The sequence below is a fragment of the Phyllobates terribilis genome, unplaced genomic scaffold, assembly GCF_046119375.1.
Source record: "Phyllobates terribilis strain yellow unplaced genomic scaffold, ASM4611937v1 Scaffold_3__8_contigs__length_932513732, whole genome shotgun sequence".
Classification (NCBI taxonomy): Eukaryota; Metazoa; Chordata; class Amphibia; order Anura; family Dendrobatidae; genus Phyllobates; species Phyllobates terribilis.
In genome coordinates this window covers 780,606,196-780,618,460 of record NW_027362763.1, presented here as the reverse complement: position 1 = coordinate 780,618,460, position 12,265 = coordinate 780,606,196, and the positions used below count along the sequence as shown (strand labels likewise).

Genomic DNA, 12,265 nt, shown 5'->3' with positions numbered 1-12,265 from the left:
ATACCATGCTATTTACGCACTCATGGTATGCAAATTATCAACTTACTGTTAAAAGTTGCCACCAGGCAGCTGGACCAAAAGTTCCTGGTGCTAGGTCACTCCGCAGCACATAGCGTGATCTTCTCTGCACAGCGTCATCTTGCAAATTTTCGTGAGACCTTGCTAATTAGAGCAGAAAAAAAGCCTCTAGTTGCATGTTTTGGACTCCATTTAATAACAAGTCTATGGCTCTGACACGTCTGAAAACATGATGTGAACCTGGTCTTGAAACTACCGAATGCATCATCATCTTCACGCTTCTTTCACACGGTCACCAAGCTTTGGGTCGGCTGATAACTGATGCGTTCCTTCTTTTATTTAGGTCTTGGCACAATGTATACTGTGTGATAAATAACCAAGAAATTGGATTTTATAAAGACTCCAAGACTGCAGCATCTGGTATCACCTACCACAATGAGATCCCGGTGAATCTGAAGGAAGCCCTCTGTGAAGTAGCCACTGACTACAAGAAGAAAAAACATGTGTTCAAACTGAAGTAAGTGGACTGAGCTCTGCTATCTTTAGGGTCCAATCTTCTCAATTTATTTGAAACCTTGTAAATGTAAAAGATAATTGATTAGTATGGCACAATACGGTGTAGACTAGGACTGGTTCCTCTCATTTTCATGTGAGCAGGGGTGTAACTATATTGGATGCAGGGGTTGGAGTTGCACCTGGGCGCTGGAGCCTAGATGGGAGAAGACCTTTGCTACTATAGACTTGTGATACTTGAGGGCTATGTTGAAGATTTTGCAGTTCTTTCACTGTATTCTGCCTGCCCCGTGCACTCTCCATTGTGGCCGTCACTTCTGTTGTTTCTGTGGCTATAAGGTGACCTCCTACTTGGCCCGGAGGGGTAATACATGTGGTCCGATATATGATACATATAATACATTTCTACCATTGTGCTTGGGATGGGACTAGTGTACATTAATGTAAATATTAATTGCATATGCGTCATTCATTCATCTTCTGTTTCACTTCTACAGATTGAATGATGGTAATGAGTACCTCTTCCAAGCCAAAGATGATGTAAGTTCTCCTGTATTCCATTGTTAATTAGCAGTTAATGCATGTTTATTCCAGAATATGCAGCCATAATGCAGAACCCTTAGAAACAGGGCTTGAATTTTATGGAAATGGTTTTTTTTCTGTTTTGCTTTGTGAGAAAAAAAAATGGCTTTATTCAACCAGTGTCATATTTGACTAATGTGCTGTGCACTGCCTTTACTATAAGTGCAATGTAAGTCATGTAGGATTGGTTTTAATGGTGCTGCTCCTCCCTTTGGATTCTGCACATCTTGCTCTTAACTGACAATAATAATTCTATGCATAGATCGTGTGTATAGGATACAGATGTATTACACACGCTCAATATTCTATAGTGAGATGACCACATGACGTTACAGACCTGAAGCCCAAAGCTCCACGGCCATTGTGATGTGTCGGGTGCAATGCTGTAGAGACCATTTTTAGATTCATAACACAATCTATAGGAATCTCTAGATCCTGCCCAGGGCCAAAAATGGCAAATGTGTGTCCATGACTGTAAATGCTTACTGATATCCGCACACCGCCTCCATCACCGCCGTTCTTCTCTTCAGGTGCCTCCCAGTACATCTCTGTATTCTGACCACGTTGTGCGGATGAGCTGTCTGTGATACACTGCAAGTTATATAGGAAATCCTTTCACCTTCTCCACCCAGTATTATCTTATATTGTCTGCGGTCACTTTTAAGTAAATAGCAGAAAATCTCCCTAGCAGTGGAGCTACACATTACACAGCTTTGTACAGTGCCTCTGTCTTTAGTACCGAAATCAAAAAAGTGTCAGCCACCAATGCTGGGATTACACGGCGCGATCCGTGCTGTTCTACAACTTCTGGTCTACGGTGGTTTAATGGCCTGGTCACACAGGTTCATGAACGTTCAATGCACACACAACGATCACTAATGAGATGGTTCTGTGCCTATACAATGTTCTCTGTATGATAACATGATAATTTGCTGCTGAGAACAATAATTTTTTTTTTAAAGCCATTTTAAATGGAATCCATCAGCAGGTTTTTGCTGTGTAATCGGACAGCAGCATCATGTAGAGGTAGAGACCCTGATTCCAGTGAGATATCACTGTTTACTGGGTGCAGCAGTTTTGATAAAATCAGTCTTTTCTGCTGCAGATCTCAAATGCCGTTCTGTGTATAACCCCGCCACACCACTGATTGGCAGCTTTTTATGTACACTGTGCATAGGCAGAAGCTGCTAATCAATGCTGGGGGTGGGGTTGAACCAACAGGCACATACCAGTTAGTCCTATGGTGGTTCAATAAAAGACTGGTTTTATTGAAACAGAAACACAAAGCCTGATTCCTGTGACGGGTCACGTATTGGGCTCTCAGCCCCTGCATCATACTGCTCTCAGATTACATGACAAAAACTGCTGACAGATTCCCTTTAAAAATCATCACACAATGAACGCTCTTTTGTTTGTTCATCAGGTGTGTGTAAAGTCAGAACACCTGTTCCTGCCAATTCTGATTCCTTGATTTCTTCCTTGATTATTTGCTTGTCAAAATGAACCAAATACTTGCCGACATGTAACCTGTAATTTCTCCTGCAGGAGGAAATGAACGCATGGATCCAGGCGATCACAAACGCAATCACAGCCGATAAAACAGAGGTGTCTCTGAGCACACAGAGCACTCCAGCGTCCAGCCGGGCCCAAACTCTGCCAGCCAGCGTAACGGTTACCACAGAGTCCAGCCCTGGCAAGCGGGAGAAAGACAAAGAGAAGGACAAGGAGAAGAGATTCAGCCTCTTTGGAAAAAAGAAGTGAACTACAGCCTAAAACAAACGAAAAAATCAAATCACCGCACTTCTATTACATTTTTTTTTCTTTCAGTGAAATGTCAGCATGCAAGCTCAGAACCAATACATTACTCCGTGCCTAATGTTCCCCGACAAGATTAAAAAAAAGAAAAAAAAATTACAAAAAAAAATTATTTATAGTATGCTAAATAAAAATATGGAGGCACACAAAAGTTTGAGGGGCATTGGGCATCTGGATTAGAGAGAGGACCATTTTTTTTACTATTATTTCCCAAAGGCATTGTAGAATAAACCTCGATATTTAAACTCGTCCTCAATTTTGTGAGGCTGTCTTGACAACAACCCAACCTTACTAATATTGATAAGATATGCAAGGCAGCGGTGCTTTAACTCCTGATTATTAATGTGATTGTTCACATCACCGACAGATGTATAAAGTTCAGACCCATTGTTCACTACCATTCCCACAAGAGCTAGCATGGAGTTTTTGAGAGAATCCGAATATGTGGTAGCCGAGTGCAGACACTTTCTTTTTCTTCTTTTGCCAGTAGATTGATTGGGCACCTACTTATTAACACAACACAGCTTTCAAGCGTCACGTGTGTATTCTCCGAATGTTGGTGTTTAAGGAAAGGATTAGCAGTTTTAAATACTCCTGTAATTTTACAACTTTTCTGTTTTTTGTTTATATATTTTTCCTTTTTTTTTTTTTTTTTTGCTGAAATACACTATATTGTATGTTTCTGATTTAATTCTAGTACAAACTATAACTAGATGTATAATAAACCCTTTAAAGGAATCCTTGATGTTAAATGTACAAGTGAAACGAAGCATTTACTGGAACAAAAAAGTAATGTTACTCAATTGATTACTTGCTTGTCGGCTACAGCACTGTGTTATAATTTTGCTACATTATTTTGCTATTTGATACATAGTGTGCATTTCTCTGTCACTGTAACTATTGTAATGAGAATTGACATTTTACTGCACAATCAGAATGACCTTTATTAGGAATGATATCCTCCCAATGACTGGGCCTGTATTCCTGGAACTGGCTTTCAGTTGAATGGAACTGTACCTTTTAGAGTTCGGGTGGCGCCGTGCACTTGTGGCCATTGCTGAACTCCGGCCTCCACCATGCTCTCCGCCTGCCTGTGACGTTTGGAGGTGCAGTTGAGTAATGGTCAGATTGCTGAGGGTTGCTCAACCCTTGCTCTAGAATTTTGCCCTATCTGTTAAATATATGCTATGTCATTAAATGCTTTTAAAAATGACAGATACTGGAAAATGTTGGTTTCTTTCATTGCTTGCTATACTTTAGGCTCCGGTGCAGTGTTAATTGTTATTTTTAGCACAAGGAAAATTAATAAATCAATTTTTTTTTTCTCGGATACTTAAATGTGTGATCAGATAACTGTGTGTTCATGTGTGTATACAGGCGTGGCTTGGTAGTGTTTGGGCACTTGTCTCATTTAAGGAAGCTTTTTGTATTTTATTGTGGTTTTCCTTAATGAGCTCAACAGACCTGGTAAACTGGAAAGATCTGAAATGCCATGTATAACAAACAGAACACAGTCGAGGATGATCAAATGCTTCTGATATGAGAGATGAAACCACTGTGCCGTGGTGGACCTGAAAGAGTGCCTGTCATTTCACACAACCTGTAGAAAAGTATGGTCTTGCTGGACTCCTGTCCCACAAGCAGATACATGCCAGTCTACTTTGTCTATGAACTGCGCCCAGTCTTAGGGTTCTTTCACACATCCGGATATTTCCGGTACTGGAAAAAACAGTACCGGAGATATCCATGTCTGTGTGTATGATACGTGTGGCAACCGTGTGCCGCATCAGTATCACCCGTACCGGCGCCTGGAAATCAGCGGTACAGTTAGCGCTGTTCCCTAGCACTCGGTGCTGAATGCTGCCCTCATCATTGTCCCCTGCCGGTGCTGTGATCAGCACCAGCAGGGACAATTTTGAGCATTGTATTCTGCTCCTGCTGTGTCCAAAACCTGTATAAATAAGAATAAAATAAGGACTCCTAATAGGTAGCCTGGAGAGACAGCACTGACAAAGATCCCCTGCCAGAGGCAGAGGGGACTCACTGGTACTGCGGCGACCGCTCCTCCTAAGTGTGTGGACGGACGGGGAGCAGAGAGCAGGAGGCGCCGCTGGACGCTGGAGGGAGAAGCAGGCCAGCGCACGCTCAACCAAGCGCTTCCTGCCTAAGTAATGACGGCAGGAAGCCAGGAGACACTAAGCCACGCCCACGCTAGGCCATGCCCCCCGCCTTATTCAAACAACAAAAATGAGGGCAGAAAACTTCCTACCTCTATGAAGGCAGGAAGCAAGTCAAAAAAAGCAAGAAAACGCGCGCCAATACAGGGAGCTTCCTGCCTCAATGAAGGCAGGAAGAAAAAAACGAAAAAGCATGCGCAAATAAAAATAAAAATTACTGGCCTCCGTCTCTGCTCCCCAGTCAAGGCAGCATCTGAAATAGACAAGAAACACACAGGCAGTACACTTGCCGTAGCCGTCAAAGATACTCTTTAGACCAAAGAGCACTTACCCGGCTGAACGCCACAGGGATGTGTGGCGCCATGGCCCTTTGCTCCCTCCTATAGCGGAGCACGCAGGGACCCTCTCAGATGTGTGGTGTGCGCCTCCGCCAGGGAGCGCCCTGTGTCCCCCGGGGCCGGCAGGCATAAGTGGGAACCTCCTCAAGGGGTACACAGAGCTGCCAGGGGAGGGTCAGGGGTCTCAGCAGCGCCGAGACCCCCAGAGACCTCTAGACTACGGGGGGTCCAGGACTAGCTGGATATAAAATAACAACTCTTCTGAGGAGCTGCCGAAGCAGCGACTATCCTCTGAGACCTCAGATAAAAAGACTGATGAACATGGGAGTAGGAGGAGCCTATATACTGGAGGGGCCGGTCGTCTGTTTCCAATCTGAGGTGACTATCCTATGGGGCTCCGCCTACCCACGAAGTAGAGAATCTGTGTCTCCCTTCCTTCCTTCGCTGAAAAGGATTTTACAGGTAAGTTCTTACCAAAATCCGGCTTTTGTCAATACTTGGAATAGAAACTTACTACTTCCTAGCATGGATTGCACCTGCCATAGTGTAATGCCTTGCTGTCCACAACTGGAAGCCTGTGGTTATCCTTGTATATGATTTGGCAGATAGGAGAGCAGGAGCAGAGCCCCACCCTCACTTCCTGTAATCTGTCTTGGTGTCTCTGCTGCTAAAAATGGATTACACTTCACTAAAGGCAGAAGGTCAACAATTTAGACACCTTCCAAGTCTACTATGCTAAAATTAGAACACTAAATATTGCAATCACAAGTGTAGAAACTATATAAATGGTCCTGGAAATTAGCCATTTTCACACTCCTATATAAGACAGGGGTGTTTACAATCCTTACTCCACTCTTCTGTCTGCAATAGTCCAGGAAAACGTCACACTTTCCCAATAAAAGGTAAGCTATCATCAGAAAATTATATTTCTAAACAGGTTTTTATGTTGAATATATTTTTTAAAAATATTGTAAAAAATTTTTACATCACAATCTATTCAAAATAAAAAAATATAGAATTTTGCAATTACCTTCGGGACTTTTTAGACTTCCTGTTGGTTCAGGAAACAACACGTGTACATAGCCACAATTGTCAGACCCTGACCCCTTTTTTTTTTTTATGTTGAAGCCTCTAATGAGCCTGTGCAATGGTCATGAAGGGAAGGTCAGCTGTGACATCACCTAGTGTGATTGGTGGATCCCGGGATATCTGCTGTGTATAGAGATATTACCTGTCATTGTAACCCTGCCCTGATAATAATTAAACTGCTGAAGGGACAGTAAGGATGAGTCTAAAAAAAGCCCCAGTGGCCAGTCTGATTACTAATATTGTTTGTTTAAAAAAGATCATGCTATGGAAAAATAAAATTGCCAACATTTTTGTTAAATACATGTAACATAAAAACCTGATTTATGTGATGGGTCATTTTCTGATTTATTTCCCTTTCAGACATATATTAGCCAAAACTGGAAAGCGGAATTTACCCTCGATCTCTGCAAGATTTCTACAAGAGCTAGCAAAATCTTAAGAGCTGTCTGAACCTGTTTAAGCCAGGTTCAGACAGCCGTATTTCATGCTCCTACAAATATCAAAAAAAATTGTTCGTATTTCACATCCTGACCAGAACTTACCGTCTCATAGACAAACAAGAGGTTGTTTGATTCAGGAGACCCACAGTCCACATCAACATTGAGGTCCGTATATGGATTGTTGAATGTCTGCCTGAACCCTGCTTTACGTTTCCTTGTCTAGGTTCAGTGTTCCTGCTAGTCACACATAATATATACAGTAGTTCTTGCCTAAGTAATCTCCCCTAACATGCTTGTTGAATTAAAGCAGTAGCCAAGGTGGAGAAGTGAGATAATGGCATCCTACAAAGTGTCTGACCCTTATTTTCTGGAAGAGAAACATTGAGGGACAGTCCAGGATCATCTTCTATGCTTCTGATTGTTGGTGATGCCATCTCCTATCAGGCCAGGCATTATTACCATCTCAGCCTTTCATTGTTCTATACGCTTCCTCGTACGGGCACAGCAGGGCTCTACTTTCTGTGGTCGGAGCTGGCTGGATTCCAGTCTTGGTTATGAAAGGCTGAAATAGGAATAACCCTTTAAGTGTCAGCAGGTTTTGACCATACTCATGATTTGCTAAAATGATCTGCGTAGTTTGTGAAGACATTAAATGATTTGCTCCAGGTTGTGATCCAGTTGGATGAACATATAGGAGGGCTGCGCGGCTGGAGACATTCAGTTCTTCAGAAATGATGATGAGAGTTTTTTTTAATCACAACGCGTTTCAATGTCTTTATTAAGTAAAAAAAAAAGTGACATTTGTTTTTCTTTTACTTAATAAAGACATCGGTACAGCGTTGAAATGCATTGTGAATAAAAAAAAAAAAACTTTTTCTCATCATAATTTCTGAAAAATTGATTTACTCCAGCAACACAGCCCTCCTACATGTTCATCCAACTGGATAACCTATTTCCTGTAGGTTTTATCCACCAGCCAAGGGGCAGCAGAAGCTGTTTTTCTTCATGCCTACATAGGAGTTGTGCCTGTCACCTCTCCACCAGGTGAGCGTAACCAGCACTCTCCTACTCTCCCTCCATAGGGTATCCCCCTATTGTGCACTTTCTTTTCTACTTCTAGATTTACACATTTCTTGATTTATGGTGGCCCTTACTCGTTAGAAAATTTTCTCAATTAAGTCTTCATTGATGCCTTAGCTGTTGCTGCATCTAGTACAAAAACAATTGCAGGAAATGCATTTAAAAAAAAAGGCCTCTTATCTGCACGTGCAAGGTCTTCTAAGTTTGTAGACTTCAAAACCTTATTCTCAAAATGTAAAAGCTGTTCTCCAAAAGAAAGAACACAGTCTCTATGGAGTCATTTAAGTGGCCCAAGGCAATGGGCCTGATTCATCAAAGCATTCACGCTACTTTTTAAAAGCTTTAAGAAGTTGAAAAATTTAGGAGTTGCCCCTAAATTTTGCTTTTTTTTTTTGTATCTTCACACCAGTTTTCCGAGTTGGGCAGAGCTTGTGCATCTCTTGTACAACTCATGATGAGCTGTGGCATTCCCTATGCCAGAAGTGCTCAGACCTTAGGGGCTCCCATTAACAAGTGGAGCTACAGTCCACATGATCAACCCTACTCCAATCACATAGGGCTCTGAATTTTTGGGATCAGTGAGTGTCCCATTTGTCAGACACCCAGTCAATGAATTGGGGATAACTTTCAAACTTGAAAATGCACACCCTTTGTAATGCCCTATAGCTAGGGTAGATGATAACTTACTGATTACTACAGGACTGATCAGTGGGATGCCCAGCAATACCGGGAGAAGGGCACTGAAGAGCCCCAAATGAACAAGCAGCATCCAGCTCAACCTGCAATATTTGTACTTGGGGCTCAGGACCTCATTGCCAGATTCCAACAGAGTAAAGTTTCAAGTAGATGATCCGGTCCTCATACGGTGTGATAAAATCTTTGTTTTATTTCACTTTGTTAAAATACGGGGAAGCAACATAGAACATCAAGCGTTTCAAAGGCACTCCGGTGTCCTTATTAGAGATGAGCAAACCCGAACTGTAAAGTTCGGAGTTCGTACTGAACACTTAGTGTCCAGTGCTGAATAGAGATAAGCGAAGTTGTTTGTAAAACGTTCACCAATCTCAAATTCGGCACGAACATTGCACATTCGGATTAGTGTTCATACCCCCAAGCACTTTAACTCAAAATCTGCAAAATTCGGCCAAAGTGCAGTAAATAATCGCGCCTCCACTGATGTTTTTTTAGGACTTTGGCTAGGATTGTGGTGCTGTATGATGAGCGGGGGGCATGTTTGATGTGGGGAGGGTGTGGGGGAGAGGTCAGAGGAGTGGCGGACTGTTCTTCATTTTTTTTTTTTTCTCCCTTAATGTTTGGAAATTCTGGCAGCCAATCAGGGCACAGGAACCATCCACAATGTCCACACACAAGGGATTGTGTCATTGGCTGCCGAAGTCACATGTCCCTCTCCATATAAAGAGCAGACATGTTGTTTTGGCACCATTTTGTCAGTGTAACAGCGCAGAGGAGCTGCTGCTACTGGATAGTGAGAGTCAGCTAGTTTAGATACATAGGATCCTGTATGGCTGTGCAATTGACCTTCCAGCAGATCAATACTTTTTGCTAATAGTGTGGTTCAGAGACACCAGGCCTCATTTCAGCATCACACTGTGTTGTGCTGCTAATATTGTGGTCCATGCACACCTTTGAAACTTTATTACTTTCTGTTAATACCGTGGTCCTGAAACAAGGCCACATTTGTGCAAAGAAAGATTTGGTGCTGGTAATTTTTTTGACCAGGCAGGAGTTCATATTAGAAAATCAATTTTTTTTTTATGCTACTATCGTGCTGCAGAAACCAGGCCACATTTCAGCTTTGAATTCTTATGTGCTGATATTCTGCTCCATCCAGGGGTCCACATTAGAAAATCTAAATTTTTTCTGCTACTGCTGTACTACAGAAACCACGCCACATGTCAGGTTTGAATTTTTTTTGTGCTGATATTCTGCTCCATCCAAGGGTCCACATTAGAAAATCTAAAAAAAATTTCAGCTACTACCGTGCTACAGAAAACAGGCCACATTTAAGCTTTGAATTTTTTTGTGTTCATATTCTGCTCCATCCAGGGGTCCACACTGAAAAATATAAAACATTTTCTGCTACTACAGAAACCAGGCCACATTTAAGCTTTTAATTCTTTTGTGCTGATATTTTGCTCCATCCAGGGGTCCACATTAGAAACAACAAACACCATCACGTCATATCCTAACACAACTGACAACTTCTGTTTCTGGACAGGCTACTCCACTCCCTTTCTTTGGCAGCCGCACAGCGGTACGCCATGTAGATGAGAGCCAGAAAGAGCATGTGCTGCAGTGGATGGCAAGCGCTGCATCAAGTTGCCTCTCCTTCTCTTCCTCCACCTCAACATCACACACAGTACAGTCGTCAGAGGTGGCACCCCAATTACCTTTGTTTCTCCCCATGTCACAACTCTCCAACCGCCCAACTGACTGTAGAAAACCACAGATGTGCAAGTCTGCAGAGCTGTTCACACAATCTATGCCATGGGCATTAGAGGTCTGCTCCAAAGCTTCACAGACTCAGGAGGAAAGCATCTGCACCAATGCCCAAAATTTTTTTTTTGTTGGATCCGGGGGCTGGACGAAGTAGGGTCCGAGCAGAATCCTGACCCTCTTCACCACGTTAACCCCCCGCGGAAGAGATGATACTGATGAGACTCCGAGGCGCACGCGGACTGTACTGTGCTGTCAGGGCACGAAGAGGGGGAGGGTGACGATGACGTTGTAGATTCCACTTGGTATGAACCCAGAGGCATGCAGCTGAGTAGCTCAGCAGAGGAGATGGAGGAGGAGGAAGATGAGGAGGTTACACTGTGGTCTCCTGCACAGACACGGAGTGATGCAACCACAACAAGCACTGCATCCTCAGCCACAGCTGTGGCCAGCAGTGGTTGCGGGTCTGCAGTTCGCAGGGTCGGACGGGTTGCCTAGCCTGGGCCTTTTTTAAGATCGCAAAGGATCACCCATCTCACATTATCTGTCAACTTTGTAACTTTGCAATAATTTGACTACTACATGCATGAACTGGTACATGCGCAATCAACATGCGTTAGTCTGGGAATCTCACAGAGATAAAATGCGGACTAGAGGGCCAACCACCGGCCACCCTATCAACCGCATCTGCAGCTTATTCCTCCTCCGTCACCATGGCAAGTGTTCTCACACAGGTCTCCGGCCGCAGAACCTCCAATTGTTTACCCGCTCCAGTCGGGGTGAGTGAGAGCCTGTCGACTGTTACGGAAGTGGACATGCCTGCTGTTTTTGTTTCACTGAGCACACCACATCTTTCTCAATGTAACATCTCCGCCTGCACCTTACTCACAATCCAGCAGTTTGTCGTGTTAACCCTACTCCACCCTCTCTCAGTACAGCAACCAGCCCTTGGTCCCGCAGTTGTGGTCACGTAAAAGATTGTTTCCTCCTACACATGTCAAAGCTAAGAGCTTGAACTCCACCATCTCCAATCTGTTGGCCACAGAAATGCTGCCTTTCTGCCTGGAAGATACAGACTGTTTCCAAAAGCTGATGGCCGTCACAGTCCCCCAGTACCAGTTACCCAGTCACCATTACTTTTCTAAGAAAGCTGTGCCTGCGCTACACCAGCATGTCACAGACAGCATCACCTGTTCCTTTAAAAAATCTGTCTGCCAGGGTGTATTTCACCACAGACACCTGGACGAGCAAGCATGACCAAGAGCATTACATCTCGCTGACTGGGCACTGGGTGACTCTGGCGGTTGTGGGCGCAGGCGGGGAAGGGGCTGCTCCACAAGTCTTGGAATCCCCAAAGCTTGGGGGACAAACTTCTGTATTTAACACTTCCTCCACTGCTTCTGCCTCCTCCCCCTCCTCTAGGGCCTCCACCTGCGCACTTTGAATATTCAGTGTGAGGAGGTGGAGGTCCCAGAGGAAAAGGAGGAAGCAGAGGAGGGTGCAGAAGGAATTAAAATATCTCTAAGTTCCAGACTCTTGTCACACAGGTGGGTGCCAAGGGAGGGTGGATTACAGCGATCAAGGAGGGCTCACGGTACCAGACAAACTTTTAGTGAAGATGCAGGAGCCGAGAAACAAATGGAGGAGGATGAGGAGGAAGAGGTGATGGTTGTGCAACAGTCAGGAGATGAAAAGGATAATGATGTCTCTGTTGTCCATGGTTGGCAGGAGGGGACTGAGGAAGCAAGCTTCAGTG

At 43.7% G+C, this 12,265-nt stretch overlaps 1 protein-coding gene across 2 annotated transcripts in view; it reads left to right on the top strand.

Moving 5' to 3' along the window:
• The window catches only part of SPTBN1 (spectrin beta, non-erythrocytic 1), a 197,311-nt gene extending 193,168 nt beyond the window's left edge, over positions 1 to 4,143 (top strand). For both annotated transcript variants that reach the window (XM_073672298.1, XM_073672300.1), the window contains 3 exons: positions 362 to 535; positions 1,029 to 1,071; positions 2,659 to 4,143. In XM_073672298.1, the coding sequence (XP_073528399.1) occupies positions 362 to 535; positions 1,029 to 1,071; positions 2,659 to 2,874 (433 nt within the window). In that variant the 3' untranslated portion in view covers positions 2,875 to 4,143. The remainder of the gene's footprint in view (positions 1 to 361; positions 536 to 1,028; positions 1,072 to 2,658) is intronic.
• The last annotated feature ends 8,122 nt before the right edge of the window (positions 4,144 to 12,265 follow it).